The sequence below is a fragment of the Pomacea canaliculata genome, linkage group LG2 (assembly GCF_003073045.1).
Source record: "Pomacea canaliculata isolate SZHN2017 linkage group LG2, ASM307304v1, whole genome shotgun sequence".
NCBI lineage: Eukaryota > Metazoa > Mollusca > Gastropoda > Architaenioglossa > Ampullariidae > Pomacea > Pomacea canaliculata.
The window spans coordinates 31,508,385-31,526,324 of record NC_037591.1 but is presented as its reverse complement, the minus strand read 5'-3'; the positions used below and the strand labels follow the sequence as shown (position 1 = coordinate 31,526,324).

At 41.3% G+C, this 17,940-nt stretch overlaps 1 protein-coding gene across 4 annotated transcripts in view; it reads left to right on the top strand.

Moving 5' to 3' along the window:
- LOC112557694 (cholecystokinin receptor type A-like) overlaps positions 1-17,433 on the top strand; it is a 67,620-nt gene extending 50,187 nt beyond the window's left edge. For 2 of the 4 annotated variants that reach the window (XM_025227689.1, XM_025227690.1), the window contains 4 exons: positions 11,585-12,567; positions 13,006-13,237; positions 16,405-16,568; positions 17,302-17,433. In XM_025227689.1, the coding sequence (XP_025083474.1) occupies positions 11,749-12,567; positions 13,006-13,237; positions 16,405-16,568; positions 17,302-17,418 (1,332 nt within the window). In that variant the 5' untranslated portion in view covers positions 11,585-11,748 and the 3' untranslated portion in view covers positions 17,419-17,433. Of the gene's footprint in view, positions 1-11,406; positions 11,456-11,584; positions 12,568-13,005; positions 13,238-16,404; positions 16,569-17,301 lie in introns of those variants that run through there. The other 2 variants (XM_025227691.1, XM_025227692.1) reach the window with 2 other exon arrangements.
- Positions 17,434-17,940: the final 507 nt, after the last annotated feature.

Here is a 17,940-nt window from a genome sequence, read left to right as displayed (position 1 = left end):
TGACATTTCTTTAAGGAATACCTGTGATAATAATTATAAGCTAAAAAAAAATCCTATGAAGAAAACTTAGCATAGAACGTCTCCTCGAAAAACTATGAACTTGTACTTTAAAACTTTCTTATCAATTAATTACCTGTAGAGAGCCAAGTGAGTGCAGCAGTATCAAGGATTTAATTAATGAATAAGTTGACACTTACGTGATTAATGGTTTTTCAACAACAGCCATTTATCAAGCAAGCATGGAAACATGACGATGTCTCGAGGGTAGGAAAACATTTTCCATGTCCGAGGTTTTTTGTAAGGTGTACAGTAGGACGGGGCTTCTCACCTCGGCACCACATTGATCAGTGATTGTGAAGATGCCTTAGGCACCGCTACCCTCGGAGAGTCACCTTCGCTCGTCTTTGTCCTGCGACATCCTGCATGCTGCACCCGGCTCCCAGGGCCTGGGGGCTCGAGTAAGATTGCTGGAGTGATGGAGCGGCAAACACGAGTTGACGCGAGTTCGAGTGCTCGTGGTCTTTGTGCTCGGCCACCAATACAGCTTCAGTAGAATTGGTCCCTTCCATTTCTCATTCAAGTTTTCGTGAAAGAGAGAAAAAAAATGAACGAACGAAAGAGATAAGAAAAAAATGAGAGACAGAATGAAAGAAAGAGGGAATGAAGAGAGAAAAGAATAGAGACAGACAGAAAGAAAGCAGAGACAAAGAGAGAGAATGCGGGAAAAAAAAACGGTAAGATCATCAATTGAGACGGATTTTAGAACTATCTGCGCGCCTGATATATTTATTTCTTTATATTATTTATTATATTTATGCCGGCAGTGTTGTATACACCTTGTATTACCTGTAGCCAAAACATCAGACTGAATATCTTAGTTCAGAGCAATCGAGATGCAAAACTGCTGTTTGAAACGAGCCCTAAGGGAATACTGGAGGCTTTTAAGGATGTCAAAATGTGGTGAGTGGGTGTTCAATAAGAATTGAGCGAGGAAGGTGAACACCACGTCCTGCCAGACCTGCTCTCGCCGTCAGAGAGCGTGCGGTCACGTGAGCGGATCGTGCTCACTCAACCATGCCTGTAGATCCCGAGTTTCCTTTGCTTGTTTAGTCGACAATTGTCTCGTCGATGGGTTGCGGACCTTGCCAGCTATATCACGGCTATGACAGTAGCTTGCTAGATGGATGACAGTTCAGTTGACAGTGATGGAAGCAGCGTTTAATGAATTAAATATGCATGAGTGTGTGTCTGTGTGTGGGTGGGTGTGCGCGCGCGCATGCATGCATGCAAAAGCACTTGACTGTGAAACATCTCTCTAAAATCTGATCGTTTATTTGCTTTAAATTTTGTTTCGGGTATGTTACTTTACAAGCCATTATTCTCAGATATTGAGTGATAGCAGTATTCTGGTGAACGTTTTTGCGGACATTTTAAAAGTTGCTTTTCCCCGAAAACTCACGTAAAGCTTGAAATGAAAAATAAACAGGGATTCTGTTTATAAAATTACCAAGTTTAAACACATGATTGCAAAGCTATGAAACATCCTTTTGCAACAAATCCCCATCAATAACTCCAGACCTCGGGTAGCCGGGAGAGCAGCCATCTTGGACAACACTCAGTAGCTAAGACAGAGTAGAACCACAACCAGTCGTGCTTTACACAACGATGGATAAAGCTGAGAGCAGGTCCATAAAATTCTCTGTAAAAATGTGAAAAACACAGGTTTATGAAATGCACTGATGGGTTTTATGGGGACAGCAGACACCACACAGGCGGACTTCACTTTACAGCTTGTCGGTTGAGAGGCCAAACTGCACTCAAAGATGCTTTGGCGAACACTTGAATGTCTAAAATAATCATTTATAATCATATACGCACGTGTTTTTACACTCCATTACCCGAAGGTGACTTCTACCCTTCTCTCGCTCACTCAGTCTATTAGCGAGCCTCCCAAGCATTCCGAACCTCGCAATAACAAATTAACGAGCATCGGTGAACATGAACTGCATTCTTGTGCTGGAGGTACATTGTGTGTCAGGAGAGACTTCTAACACCTTAGTATTGCAGTACAAGAAGAATTGATATTCATAAAGAATGAACAGATTGGAGTTGAATGCTTTCAGGGTAACAGTGGGATGTAAACCAGAATAGTGGCAAAAATAACCGAATGTCTGCTTTCCGTGTTCCCGGAGTTCATTAACGGCTTCATCCCTTTGGGAACTTGTCAAGTTAAAAATGAGAGAGAGAGAGAGAGTATTTATCTTTTATCAATATCCCTACCGGCACCAGGTCAGATTTGCCAGTTGGATTTGAGTATTGATCATCCAGAGAGCTGTTGTTGTTCTTTATATCTTGAGGACAGTTTATAATGCGCTCATTTGAAAACAAAACTTCGTTAAACAATTTGAAGACGGACTTACACTTCCTGGATACAGTCAACAAGCAGGTAGGAAGAGCTTGATATGTGTGTTCAGACTCTGCCTGTCTGCTCTCACCCATTGAAAGAGGTTATTGTCGTATCTTCCTGTCACCTTTCTGGTCTGGGTACTTCAGTCTTGAATATTCTGAGCCAAACAACGTGCAAACAAATGGCGGGGACAGAAGATTCTTTGATGTAGCAATTGTCTTTCGTAAAGGTTTACTGGGATGAATTTTTCTCTGCTGGAAAAGTTAAACTCAGTGAAAGTTAACATTTTTCACAAGTTGGTCAAAGAAGCCCTTTTCCATTTTTAAAATAATGCCTACGATCATCATCATGCTCAGAAGGTCCAACTCCTGACTGTCACCTTTGCATACAGATACACCTCATTAACATATTCCAGTTCTCTCAATGGCTGAACATTTACATTGTGAAGGTATCCAAGAACAATCTTTCAACATCTCTTTCCATGCATCCTGAGGTTTGAGGCGTGTATCTCGAGAACAGAAGCGGGGTATTTACACATACTGGGAGAGATAGTGTCTTGCACTGAGATTTAGACATCAGAAAAGCATTTTGCACTCCAGTAGACCTTTAACTGTTTTCTTGTTATCTGCATTGACAATAAAAATACATCCAGTAGAGGTTGCTTTGTTGTCCTCGCTTACTAAGACGCTGAGTCCGTTAAAGATTCATCTTGGTGTATGTCAGCATCCCGCAGCCCACGCAGCAAGCCTCTTCAGGAGCTTTGTTGTACAGAAAAATTCAAAGCTAAGATTTCCCTGAAGAAAAATAGTTTTCTCCTTTAATTACATCTGAATAAAACATGTCTTCAAAAACTGTTCTTTCAGCAGTCCTAATCAGTTAAACTCACTGACTGACGAGCCTTATCTCTATCGTTTCTCACCTCAAAATGCGCTCCTCCCACTGGATGCTATCATCTTTCGATGACCATTGTCAATAGTGCATTGTTTTCATTCTCGTCACGTTTCTTCTCGGGTTTCCTCCTTTCCTTGTCCTGCTAATCTCATTCTGTCAATCAATCAATACGTCTTCTTTTTAAAAAGTGAAAGGATTTGTTTTTATTAAAGTTGCTGATCTGAGCATTGATTTCAGACGGGTGCAATCTTCAAGCTGCTGACAAAATCACAAGAAAAGCCCTCGCACGTGTCGTGGGTATGCATGTGTGCATTTGGAAAATCGTGTGGAGAAAATACATATATCTGACAAATGTTCTACAGTTGAAAGACTGTACTGTCGCTATAATACATATATCTGACAAATATTTTACAGTTGACACAGTGTACTGTCGCTAAAAGGGGAGAGACACCCAGTGCTTCCTAGATGTGTACATTGCTGTACATCTTTCTTGCTAGAGGTTGATGGCTCAGAATGGAGTCAAATCTTTAAAACCGTAGAAAAAGAAACTAGGTTCTTAATAGTGCACATTTTTCCACCATGGGTGTATCCGCCTATATAAGATTGATAGTGGCACAAAGGACTTTATTTGAGCAGATGTACACACACCAGCCTCGTTCTAGATTGCTCTTACCTTTTTCTGTCGAATATGTCAACAAAGTATTTTAAATATGCTCTAAAATACACAAAGAAGCACTCACTTCCCTGTTTAACAACAAGCAGTAACCACTTAGGTACAAAAGTCTACCCCAGAAACCTTCGTATTCTTCAGCAAAGTCTTTGTTTCATCACCTAACACTTCATACACATGCGGACAAAAATATAGTTGTACTTAAGGCACTGCCTTAGACTTCTGAGGTTTTGCAAAACCAAAGAATCAACTGCGTATTTCTTTTTTATTGATCCTGATGCGAGGGGATATGATGAAGAGTGATGAAAGGAAATAAAAAGGTGGGAAAGAAATAATTTCACAACAATAACACTAAAGTTTTTTTTTTCCTTCATTCATATTGACTGCATGTCAAAGAGTGAACTGCTCGATGAAGTGAGAGAGAGAAAGAAAATTCGTAACTGTATCAACGACTCCGAAAGGGCGAGAAAGAAAGAAAAAGGGAGAAATAGAACTGAAAGGTCAGGGGCATTAATACAGAACCGAAAGAAACCAGGAAGAAAGAGAACAGAAAATGGGACGGGAGGATGATTTTTAAATGGAAGTTATTTTTTCTCTACCAACTTTTTTTCAATACAATAAAATTGATCTTTAATGACAAGGATTATAAGAAAACTCAACGCACCTCTCACTTAAAAGCCAGCGAGAGAATTCTGTCGGCAAGAAACAAGAGGCCACATTCAACAATGGATCCAAATGCACCAGGTTTTAAATTATTGCGTGGAAATCTCGGGCTTTTCTTTTCTTCCTTAGAACAGGCAAAGCAGTGCCATTAAAATTTCATCGCGGAAAGATAAAATATGATTGTCACATTAATCATTTCTGCTGTGTTTTGCTTTTTTTTGGCTGTCAAGGGGAAGCGTATGTTAAAACGTCTTGATGGACAGACTGCATGTCTGGAGAGCCATGGCCGTCCTCCACCGCCCATTTTATCCTGTTCTGCTGCAAATTTTTGTGGACGGAGGAGAAAAAAAAGGTGACAGTGCGGTCGATGCATAATGTCTCATCGATGTCTGTTCTTGCAAGTTCCGGGTGGTGCGCGAGCAACATTCGCTGTCTTCCGCTCCGCCTGTCACGTTTCTTGCCATTAGCGCTTAGAAGTGGCTTCCTATGGCGAGATGGGGGGACAGGGACAAAAAGAACAGGAAACAGTGAAGGGAAAGGGCGGGTGGCTAGCAAAGATCATACTCACTGTGCTTGACCATCACCGGAAAGAAAATTGTCTTGGTCAGACCGACGGTCTGGATGGTCTGTGCGCATCTTATTCCATCAACAAGCTTGGGATTGGGGTCTGTAAGTTTACTTTTCGCCTGACATAGTCTTGCTATCAACAGGTCTGTATGCTGGACGAGTAAAATCATTTCAAAAATTTCGTTTCAGTTAACATTTTTTAAAAGTGTCTTATGCTGTATTGGAGATAGCAAAACTGATAAAAATAAACTGTTGCGTGTTCTTGTCCCTTTAAAAGTTTTATTACATTGAAATTTTAATTTACAAGCGAAAAGCATTTGCAGGTCCGTGAATATTTGAACCGATAAATGCTGTCATAATCTTAAATTCTGGTTAACATTGGAGAAGAATCGGTGATTAATGTTTCAGGGATTGACTGGTATTGTAATTAAAGTGAAACTTTATGCAAGCTATTATTTATTACAGCGTGCCAAACTCATTCAGTATCATGTTAGACATGTTATCATATGGAATCAGGCAATGCATCTAGAAGGATGGGTGTTACCACATAATACAATAATCTGATATGTATCAGATGTAATGCGCATGCCTAATCAATCAACCTCACACAAAAATGCGCGCAGGCACACATACACAAAGACACATCGGAAACAGACTGTGACAAAATGTGTTTGTGACTTCTGAAAGTGGTTATCAGTCTTTCGATTGATGAGGAAATCCTAAACATTTTTTTTAAACTAGTACTGTTACAAAACATTCCTGTCAAAGACCGATCGAGCTTTATTCAGTTCTATCTGGGACACCGCTTCCTTCCATACATCACTGACAAAGCCTCACAAGCTTCTTTTTATTTAAACGCGGAATCAGAATTAAGTAATTGCAAAAGACCGTGGGACCCTAGACCTTTTTCCTCTAATTACACCCTAGCATCCTGTATTTACTTTGATGTTTAACATTTGCCAACGCTTTTAGACCATCAGGATCAAATCCAGGAGCAAGGCGGCCTCTCTTTATCAACAGTCTCGTCAATAACATCTTCATACAAATAGTATCGACTGTCCACTGCGCAAACAAAGTCCCTTCTTTCGTCCATGTTGATTCCCGTTGCTAACCTTGACACTTGCTGCGTCCTTGTTCACCACGTGACCGATGCAGGCTGAGGCTGAACTGAACAAGAATTTTTGATTGTGATTATGACTTTTTTTGACTTTTAGAGAATTAATTTTTCTTGCATTTCTTTTTTGAATCTCTTCATTTTCTACTGATTGCCATGTAACGGAAGATTTTTGAATATTTATTGCCTTCTATGTGGTTTAAATCTTTGACAGGAGGAGTTTCCGAATTTCTTGAATACTCTGCTCTGCGTCGTCTTTCCAATTCCCCTTCCGCCATCTGACTGCGGGTACATCTTCCATTGGCTGATGTAAGCCACGGTCTGGCGCCTGCTTTATTGCTGCCCTTGTCCCCCTCATCTTCTGCACCAGCATGAACACATCTTAAATCTTCTGCAAGAACTGGGCTTACAATTCGATATTGGAGCGTTATTGAAAATTGATCAGCTGGCGCGGAAAAACAAGAACCCACATGACCTCGCCCGTGATTTTCAGTTTTTAAGGCGTATGCAACGAATTTTGGTGTCAAAGGAAGAGAAAGGCCTGCGGGTAGAAGCATTTCTGACAAAAATCATGAAAGATTGCTGCGATTGCTTTATTTATTTATTTATTTAGTTAGTTAGTTATTGTACATATATTTACATATATTTGCAATGCTCTAAATTCGACAAAGAAAAGTTTGTGGAGGAGTATTTTTTGTTTTGAAAGGTGAACATCTAACTAGGCTCCGGCTCGACAAGGTAAAGGCCAAGTACTTCCGTGATGGAACAACAGATCTGGCCTATTCCAGACCATCGACCTTCTTTTGTTTACAGAAATATCATCGATCGCCACGCGCCGCTCGCTCCTGTCACAACCATGACGTTAGACGGCCAGGAACCTATTAACCTTCAAGAGCTTATTTTTATGGCGTCTGCCATGGAAGCTCGTCTCAAACTGCTGAGAAAATTCCAGATCAAGGGCAGGTCAAGAAAGAATCGATGCTACTCAGATAGAATGAGACTAGATAAGTGTTTATTCGGGTATCTTACAAGACTCGCCCCACTCTGGCCTCTTCTCTCTCTTGTCTTGTTTCGGGTGTATGCCTTTCATTCCGCCATCTTTTTTTGTTGCTGTGCGCTGAAACATTTTCTTTAGACCGCCATGGATGGTCATCAAGCTCACGCCCCGCTTTGTTGTCAGAAATTTGTGTTTTGTTTCTCCTGCCACCCGGTGGAGTGTAGTTAAATTCAATTTCGGTGCATGTTTTTCTTCACTAAGAAGTTATTTAATCTATTGTCAGTAGGCTTGGCTGTGAATGGCTTCGGGTGTATGACGATTTCGGACTTTGATTCCGCTTTGTTGAGATTCTTCTCACTTCTAGAACATTCGCGAAGACGGCATTGAGGACAGTGATCATCGTGATGGTGGTGGTGAGACGCCAGCGGGTTTCTTTATACTGTTAGTTACTGTGATGTTCGCACGCATGCATAAATCACACACACACACACACACACAAACAAACAAACAAACAAACAAACAAGCAAACAAACCCCATTACCAAATTATGCTAGTTACATCGGCAAATTTAGGCGCTATGCATTTGCCATCTCCGAGCTTTCTCAACAGCAGGAGTTCACGCTTTCAGACTTTGTAATCGCATCTCTCTCTCTCCCTGGATGACTAAGTGCATGAGCATTCAGTCAACCGTAAGCCTAATTAATCAAGCTAGCAGACGATCAAAGGAACAGTCAGAGACCCAGTCGATACTTTCACGCTTCAGCTGCTGCCAGGTTCTAAGGGTCACGAACTCAGTCGCAGGCACGTGCATGCTCGCGTGTCACGCGCCAAGAACCACACAGGGTGCTTTCTCCACCCTGGTACAGGGAGGTCCCTACAGTAGGCAGAGGGGCAGCGTGGTGCTGGACTAGGCGAGTGCACTAGTTCGGATGGGGAGGTGACGCAGACAATAGGCAACGATCCTCCCCACCCACACCCATCTCCCACCCCCTACTCCCCATTCTCTGCCCTCGCATTATTCACGACCGAACGGAACTCATCTGTAAACCTTTTGACCTCTTAACCCTCTTCTTTCCCTTTTCCGGGCTGGACGGACCCAACTTCCCTGCTGCTGTGAATGTATGATTATTATCATCTTCACTCTCTGGTGGCTTTACCCACTTTTCCTCCACTGGTAGAGGATGCGATGAAAGAATCAAAACTGAAAACCTTCGACTGTGAGCAGACCTGACCTCCCGGGCGTCAGCATGCGTGACCTTAGAGCCATCAGCAGGCGTGACCCCAGAGACGTTGGCATGCGTGACCTCAAAGACGTCAGAACTCGGTTCGAGCAAAAGGAAAAGATTTCTGCTGGACGGGTGTCACGTGGGATCGTGTAGCTGCCAACAGCTTGTGGCAGACGATTCTGTTGCGTGGAGGAAAGGCTTTCCTAAGAGCTCTTTATCAGATGACCTGGAAGGCGAAGGCATATGGTAAAGTGATGGGATTAAAAATAATCTGCCCTCGGTTGTTATTTCTTTGAACTCGAAATGCATGTTTCGAAACGTGAATTTCACAAAGCTATACACTCTTTCCATCTTATTACAGACATCCCTTCTGTGAATAATGATGCTCTTTGGCACTGAAAGGTGTCTGAATAAATGCCTTCAGCTCGTAAAATGGACAGCTTGTGCATGAAGTGAGGAAATCACTGTGACAGTTTGGCGAACAAAATGTTTTGTTATCTCATTGGTGAGGGAATAAATCGCTCGCATCTGTGAGCAGCTGCAGTCGTATTAAACGTTTTGTTACCCGGGAAGAATCTCTGGGCATGTCTAACTTTCCTGACAACAGTTTAATCAAACTCACAAAACACAAAACACAGTGTTGCTGCTTAATAAGCAAGGACGAACGGAGTAAGAAAAGAAGATCTTTAAAATGTACAGTCAAGTCAGTGTAATGAAATTATACACGAGAGTGTGTGTGTGTGTGCCTACTCGTCATGGCGCCCCTTTAAAACTTATTTGCGAAATTCACGAATAAGGCACTAACATTCATTATCTTATGGATTGCATTTTTCTAGTCAATTGCTGATGACTCAGTGCAAGAAACTATTTGGCAAATGTGGAGAATAACTCCACCTTCTACCCTCGAGATATACATATAACCAAGCACAGAAAACAATCAACAAGAGATGTCAGTATTGTACATGGATTTGTTTATGTTGTGACCGCTTTAGCCACCGGAAAGACTAGAATCATAGGTTAACCAATCACATCTGAGTACACGCGTGACGTCACGAGTATGGCATCGTTCTGTGTCTCGTGATTTTTGCGGGCCTACGTCTTGAGAACGGAAAATGGAGGCAATCACCCAAAACTCTGGGTAATAGTGTCTCGCACTCAGCTTTACCCAGTCATTAGAGAATAAGGTAGACCCACGAGACCTTAAAGGAAAAGTCACATCAGGCGAAGGCTAGAGGAAGTGTAGCCTTTTCTTTACTCATCCCCGTATCGCTCTTAATTGCACCTAAATAATCGAAGCAATTGAGGTATTTCGTGTGTCTGTTGTACTCTATGCTAAATTTCTAGCCGTGGTTGAAAGGAGGAAGGGACAACTCGGCAGAGAAGATGGATGTCCTCCACAAAAGGACTCAGAGACAGAAAAGGATGCAAGTAGTGGGAAATGAACCTGACCTACTCACTACGATCTATAATTATGATCGATGGCTTCAGATTCCCTCTAGCAGCAGATTTTGATGGATGCTTTTATCCGAAATTGCCAGCAAAAATGGAGGCTGGTTATTTGTTCTTTGTACAACATTGTTCATGCTCCAATGTTGCTCTTTTTCGTTTGTTTGTTTTCGTAGCTGCTAGTTTTGGTGTGGTTCCTTTTTTCCTGGAAGTAACAGAACTAAAAGTTTAGTTTTCATTACAAAGATTCTGCCGAGAGTAGACATTGGACTAAATCTTATTAACTAGTGACTATGAAATAATTTATATTGCGCTTTAAGATTCAGTTAACCATGTTCACTGCCATCTCAGAAATGGGAATCTGTCGACATTTGATTTTTTTTTAAAAATTACCGTCTGGTTCAAGAAACACAAAAACTCAAGGTTACTTGTCCCAGCTGCTATTTGTCCGCCCTCAGAAGCAGCTGGTAAAAAAACTAGTCTTTAAAATATTCATCCAGCAAGACATTTACTTTCTTCACAACTTTGCAAACTAAAAATAACATCAGCAAAGGAAGTTTTGACAAGAAGTTACATGAGAGACTTTGGTCCTCATGTGTTGCACGTTGTAGTCTCTCACCTGCTCCTCATGTCCTCATCTGTCCTCTACTCCCTCACATACTCTCAGGGTGCTTAGGCAACACCGAAATGAGAACAGTAAAAGAGAAACTTCTTTAGGTGATTTGTTTTTAGTTTTTGTTTTGTTTGCTTTCTTTTATTTCTGTTCTTTTTTCTCCAAATGAAACAATATGTTCGTTGCACCAATTCCTGCCGTATTCCATTTTAACGCTCTCAAATGATTAGTTCGGTCTGAGACTTTACTGGAATTGCACTTATTCTGATAATTTTCTACTTAAGAACTTTTCAACGAAAACTTTAATAAATCTTTAATAATTTTTCATACCCTGACTTTTATTTCCTACAGGATTTAACGCACTTCAATGGAAAAATGTGTTAACGTACATAAAGACGGACCTCATGGATCCCTACCCCCACAATTCACACCATTCCCAATTATAAAATCTCTAATAAGTCATCAACATTCCTCGCACGCTGCCTCTACAAAATCCTCCCTGAGTGTGACGATGGGGCTACTGCCCCGCTGGACCGGTACATTGCTTGGGATAAAATGGTGATGACACCTTCACACCCTCCCTCAGCTGCCTTTCCTCTAGAAATTTTATTATAATTTTCTCTTGCGATGTAATGCTCATTTAGTTTTATGATGCCGCAGGCACTAAACGCCAGGCTGTTTTTTTGCCGTGTGGAGGTGTGCGCCTTTTAGAGTGGTCGCCTCCCTTCACAGGGCTCTTATGGGGGAGCATGGAGATGTACTTGTGTTTCATAAAGAGCTTTCTGTGATCGCGAATCGAGCTTTTTCGCGAAGGGTTGTGGGTGGGAAATGTGGCAGACTCATAACATGCACATGTTTCAGGTAGGAGAAGAGAGTTCTTCACGGAAAACCTTTCAGACCTGTAATATTCCCCTGTGATTATAGTTTAGGTTTGAGGGACTTTGTGGCTTTTTTTCAACTTTCTTATAATGTTTCTTTTTCTTTTACCAGGACTTGTGAAACTGGATACTCCAGCATATACAGAAAAGGATTCATGGTAGAAATCACAGCGAGAAAAATGAAATCTGTCGATTACTGGAAACTAACCTACCTATGTCTGCCATGATGCTATGACTGCCGAAGGAGACCGTTGACAAAAGTCCACACATTTCACGATGTCGGCCAGCGCTTCCTCCACCACCAACGCGACAGGGAACGAGGCGAACTTGTCCTTCGACGCCGAGCACATCGTTCTGTACGTCGTGCTCAGCTGCTACAGTGTCGTGGGCATCTCCGGCAACGCCATTGCATTCTACATCTTCTTTCGGCGCCGGAACTGTTGCACCTCCGACATCTTCATCCTGGCTCTAGCCGGAACTGACTTCATCGTCTGCCTCGTCACAATACCCTTCACCATAGTCTTCGAGCTCCTGCACTACCGACTGTACTACGACAGTCTGTGCAAGTTATACATGTTTTTTAACACCTCCACCATCCCTTACTCCTCCCTCATCATGGCCGCCATTGCGTTCGACCGCTACTTCTGTATCTGCCATCCCTTCCTTCACATCATCTCTGTGGAGCGGGCCAGGATCATTGTACTGTGCCTGGCAGTACCATCCTTGTGCTTCGGCGTGATCACAGGCATGTCGTATGGCCTGTACAACAAGGAGGACTTTCTGTTGACCAACGGCTCCGTCTTGCTGGGCACGAACAAGACGTGGATGAGCATCCCAAACGAGGAGATGGAGCTGCAATTTTTGGATGTAAACGAAAAGAAAGACGGCATCATGGCGCTGTCGGAGATCTCTTTCAAAAACGACAGTCAAACCTACGAACTGCACATCTACAGGAAGTTTCGCCTCAATTCGGAATGTTTCTTGAACAACGTGCATTTCACCGACGACTTTATGACGTGGTATTTACGTGTGTACACCTCTCTTTACATTCTATGCTTCATTGCAGTCGTCGTGCTATACATTTTGATTTACAGAGTGAGTAAACATTACATCTGTTCATCAAAAGCTTTTTTATGATCCCTTTTCTCTATTATAAATTTGGTTTACTTGTAGTTCATAAACTAAGGTTGAGGTCTTCTGCTAGACTTCTAAGAGTCCTTTATTATATTTAAATTAAAAGATATGTGGTGTGTGGTGAGAGAAAATGGAAGAGTGAACCTTCATGATCCCTTGTAAGTGATTTGCTGCTTATCCGTACCTCGGAGGTGTGATAATTATTCTACTTTGGCTGTCTACGAAGTGTAATATACAATAATGTTCTGTGTTCAATCTGATTAATTAGTGAGGTGGGAGTAGGCTGTAACAAAACTTTTTTTTTTATTCATCGGTTGGGACTAGCATCTGTTGGAAGTGTTATCATCCGTTGCGCACACGGCATTTCAAACAATTTTATTCTTTGCATTGTCTTTTCAGTCCATCTTTAGGAGGCGTGCAAAGAAGGCGAAGCGGAAGAAGAAGAATAACTACGTCAGTCTTGCAGTCACCGACACCACCGCGCCCCAGCACAACCTGGCAGCAGCAGTCGAGGTGGAGACTGCATTAACGGAACTCAACAGCAACGGTACAGTTGTCACAAAAACCACTACCAGCTCCGCCGCTAAAAATGGAGTCAAGAGTAATGGCAGCCACAATGCCAAGGATACGAGTAAGGATCGAGGGAATGAAGAACATTTTTTCTACTTTTATCTTCCGCGCAGTTTTTAGTTTCGCTGAGATCAGCGCTATTTCGTGTCGATGCTGCAACCAACTGACTTACTGTCCACCCGATACACGGTCTCCTGCATACCGCAAGGTGTGCACCCGCCTAACCTAGGTCCACAAATCACGGACAGGTTCATTAATTTTGCTGTATACGCAGGACAGATGGTATCGGATTACGTGTCTGTAAGTTGGTTACAAGCTTGATCGAAGCTACCCCACATAAAGTTTTTGGGGTAACGAAACACTTTTTTTCTATTTGGAGAAGGTATCTTTATTATCTCAGATGAGATACGAGTTCGGCTAAATGAATGGAGCTGGGAGTGAAAAGATAGCAGCTTGTGTAAATGACTGTCTCTCCGATATGAGATACGGCTTCAATCGGCAGTGAAAGAAATACAAAACAGCAGGTGATTACCGTAAAAATCCGTTGGTTGTCTCATAAAACGGGAAGGCCTGGGGAGCAGAAGTAAACTGACCAAAAATGGCCCAGAAGTAAAGGCTCCTCGTTAAACCCAACGTTTTCCAGATAATTTTTATCGTGTTAGTTCTCCGAAGCTGTGAGATTAAAACATCCCTTTCGCTCTGGCATTAAATCGTCTTAAAGTAAATTAATATTTTCAAAAAGAATGTGATTGAAACTCATTTCATGAGCTATATTTCTCGACCAAAGGTCATAGGGTTACTTAACAGAAATCGGATTTTATGAATTTCGGTTTGACAAGAACAAAAGTGAACAAGTAAAGAAATAGAGAGTTTTTAAATGGTAACAGTTCGTGGTTATTTAGTCGAAACTTTCATATTCGTTGCCTTTCAAAGTCTTCTCGCTTTTTATTATTCCTTGCACTCACATACACACTTACATTCACACAGGTATGCCCTACAGAAACATATATGTATATACATTGAATTCTTCCATGAGCGAATAGACTCACTCAGAAATTAATGTCTGCAATGTTTTCAGCCAAACGGTTTAAAAGCAATGGGTAGTTATTATTTTGCCTCGGGGATGCGATTAACTTTTACAAAAATGCTGGGAATTCATTTCGAGTGACTGACATAGTATTTCAAGTCAGAAAAATAACATGTCAATACTTAATTTAATCGGAAATGGATCAGAAACTGGCATTATTGCAAACAAATAAGGAAATAGAAAAATATGAGATTGACAGATAATTTAAAAAAAAAGAAGAATATTAGTAAAACTATTTTGTATCAAATCGTAGAAGAGAGCCACCACGTGAGGAGTTTTAGCCCTCAAGAGCATCACTTGTCTTTGGTTATTTGAGGACCAGTAGTTACACCCTCTCCTCATTTTCTCTCGCCCCGTCTACAACACTCGTAATGGCTTAATTTATTGAAATTTTGAAATAAGATTTTAGTCATTCGATTTCATAATTAGTTGAGTTCTCGTTCTTTGTTATACAGTTAGCTCCTCGCTGTTCTAAAATCTGCTTGTTAGTCGTTTTCACCTGCGCTAAGAACTAGCGGCAGCAGTAGGTAAACTGTAACAATGTCTGTTTGATAATTGTTTAGTTGTGTTGAAAAGATACTTCATAAAATTTTTTTTCTTTTAGCGTAGCATAATAAAGAAACCATTTTAAACACAAATGCAACCCAGAATTTACAAGTTCATTGTTATGTAGACCACATGAGGATTAGGATCCGAATGTTATGTCAAGAAAAGAAAGGAAAAGTGAGATTTCACGCAAGTAGTTAGGTGGTAGTCCTATCTTCGCTTTAAAAAAAAATAAAGGAAACGTTTTAGTAAAACTCTTCGTGAGGTTTTCCATTCAAGTGCTCCTTTGATGGACGACAGTTAATCCCACCCCAACCCCATTCCCACCACCTTGCAGCAGATCTTAGATACAACCCCGTGTTGACGAGCAATGATAAATCGTGTGTGGAAAAAATGACTTTTTAGCTGTTGTTTTTTAAAATGTCGGCACAATCCTTTTTCCAGCTGTCACCTTCATTACTTAATGATGTGAGTTAGTTAGCCTTGATGTTAATAGCAGACGTGAAGACTGATGGACTGTGAAGTGCGATTGATGGTCAATCATTGCTTGGTGTTACAATGAACAGCAGCCTGCTCTATCCATTTTTTTAATTTTTTGTATTGGCTATAAGACTATGGTATGTTTTTAGTCATAGCATCAGCTAAGAATACACAATAACAGTTTCATATGTACAACAAATTGTGATATGGCAGACAAATATCACCTTTTCAATAATGGTTTATGTTTACCAAATATAGTCAAGACATGTTTCACAATGCACTTTATACAGTTAAGCTGGTAAGAGATAAACTGCTAGATTTTCTGACTGACCAGAAAGTTCTGTGAAATAAGTTAGCATCATTGCAAAAGACGGACATAAGAGGGTGAGGTTGAGTGAAGTATTCACCCTCTCCTACTAAGACTGTCACGTGTGACATGGACAGACCAGAAAAAATGGAATGATTATAGAAAGTTCGTTGGGTAAAAGGATAGCAACATACTAAGTACCAATAAGAGGCAAAGGAACATACGCACTAACCCATATTTTAAGTGGAAAGTTCGATTCCATCATGTCCACCCAGAACAATGCCAGTAAATATGAAGTCTCCACTAGTACTTAACTGTGTAGATAACCATCTTCTGTAACTCCTTACTGTAGGAACCTGTTCTGGTGAAAGATGTTTTTCCAGGAAAACTAGCTTATTTGGTTATTTTTTTCTTGGAAGGATTCTGATCATGTTTTTGCATTTGTAAAGTGCAGGCTAATAGGGTTAAGACACACATGTTTACCTCATTGGGTAAGCTAAGCACAAGACACTATTTTTCCAGAATATCGATAGTAACCCGCTTCCAGTTTCCATATATATTCTTACAAGTATCACCATGATCAGAAAAAATGTCGAACTTGTTACATTTGTCGGCAAATATATAATTAACATAATAAAATAAGGTCTTGTATCACGAGAACGGAAGAGCTGTGTTGCTCACCCAGATTTAGTGAAGTATTCAAAAGCATTCTGTTGTGAACTTTACTCAGTCGTTAAAAGATGCACCCTGCTACACTTTAAACTCTTCGTTTTAAAAATATGCATGTTATCACTGAACCTTGTTGCAGGCGCGACAGTCTGCCGTATCCCCAAGAAGCGCTCCAGCACCATTCGAGACCGAAATTTGTACGCGAACATCAGAACGGCCATGATGCTCTTCGTCGTAACCGTCGTCTTTATCATCGCCTTTACTCCATCCCTGTTAATAGCCAACATGCTCATCCCATTACAGGTACCTGTTCAGTAATACCTGTCAATCACCTCGACGGCTAAACGCTTCGATTTCTTCGTCAATATTAGGGTGAAACCACCCCCTGTAATTTCCTCCACTCTAAACATTTAATGTAATTTTAGAACCTTGGTTAAAGCTGACGTTTCCCTTCAAAAATAAGTCTCATATTTTGCAGAGTTTACCAAGTTTATCAGCAAAGTTTATTTATTTGTGTAAGTGTGTGTGTTTGTGTGTGTGTGTGTGTGAAGAGACCGTGAGAATATTTAGGCAGCCCAGCCCTGTGCTTCAGGAAATGATCCAACCTTTTAAACCTTATCGTTCATTCTGACAGAAACCAAGGTCTGGTCTTGGTTTTAAACGCTTACATCAATAGTCAAATGTCTTTAGGTGAATCTTTCCTGTTATGCAAGTATGATAAATCTTAAAAGACCTTTAGTGGTAAGAGGTAATCCTAAGGAAGAACATCGTATTACTTTACACTGTTTGCTGGTGAGCTTTCAGAAAACTTTGATCTTATAGTGGGTATTGCTTTGAGACTATGCTACATGCCAAAATACTTCCAGCATGGCAGCTTATTTGTCAGTCAGTTACAGGTTTACCAGATTCACACGAGAGATAAAGATTCCTAACCTGTGATAGTATTTCCTCTCTGTCATAAGTTGCAGATTACTGCATGTATAATGCTTTCCATCACAATTCCTGGCTGTTGACAATTTCTGTATTTCTTTTCCAGCTGATTGTCTTCTACATTTACTTTACCTACAATGTGGCCAACCCCTTCATCTACGCTTTCATGAATCAGACATTTCGAGAAGATCTGAAGAAGTTCATGAAAAAGTGCTTCAGGTAAGCTGGTGGCGCTTTCCACGAACACGTGACTGGACTAAACGTAGGCGTGACCTTCGTAGTCTTGCTCCGCCTCGAGAGACGGTTGAGGCTGCTAAATCTTTTGTTTGCTCGATGCAAGCCTGGCTAACTTTGAACACAAGAACGATTTCTTCGATGGTGGTCGAGAAGCCACCTGTGGCGAGACGGACTCTTCAGAGGACCCCGCCTGGCTGGCGGAGAAAGCCAGCAAAGGCGATAGCTTCCGATGAAACTCTCTTGCGGTGAAGAAAAGAAAATTGGGGACGCGCTCCATATCAGACTGGATTAATGGAGGAGTCAGCCATCACTGACACTATCCAGACGTCATCCCAGAAACTAAGTTTTCCTGCGTGCGCCTGAGAAGACGGCACGTGGGGTCTGACGAGATGCTCTTGAAGGAGGGCTCAATTAACGATGTGCTTCAAATGTTCCCCCTCTCTACAGTTTCCTGTGATCCTTTAATCCACCCACAAGGATGCTTGAATAGACAGAGGTCATACTATCA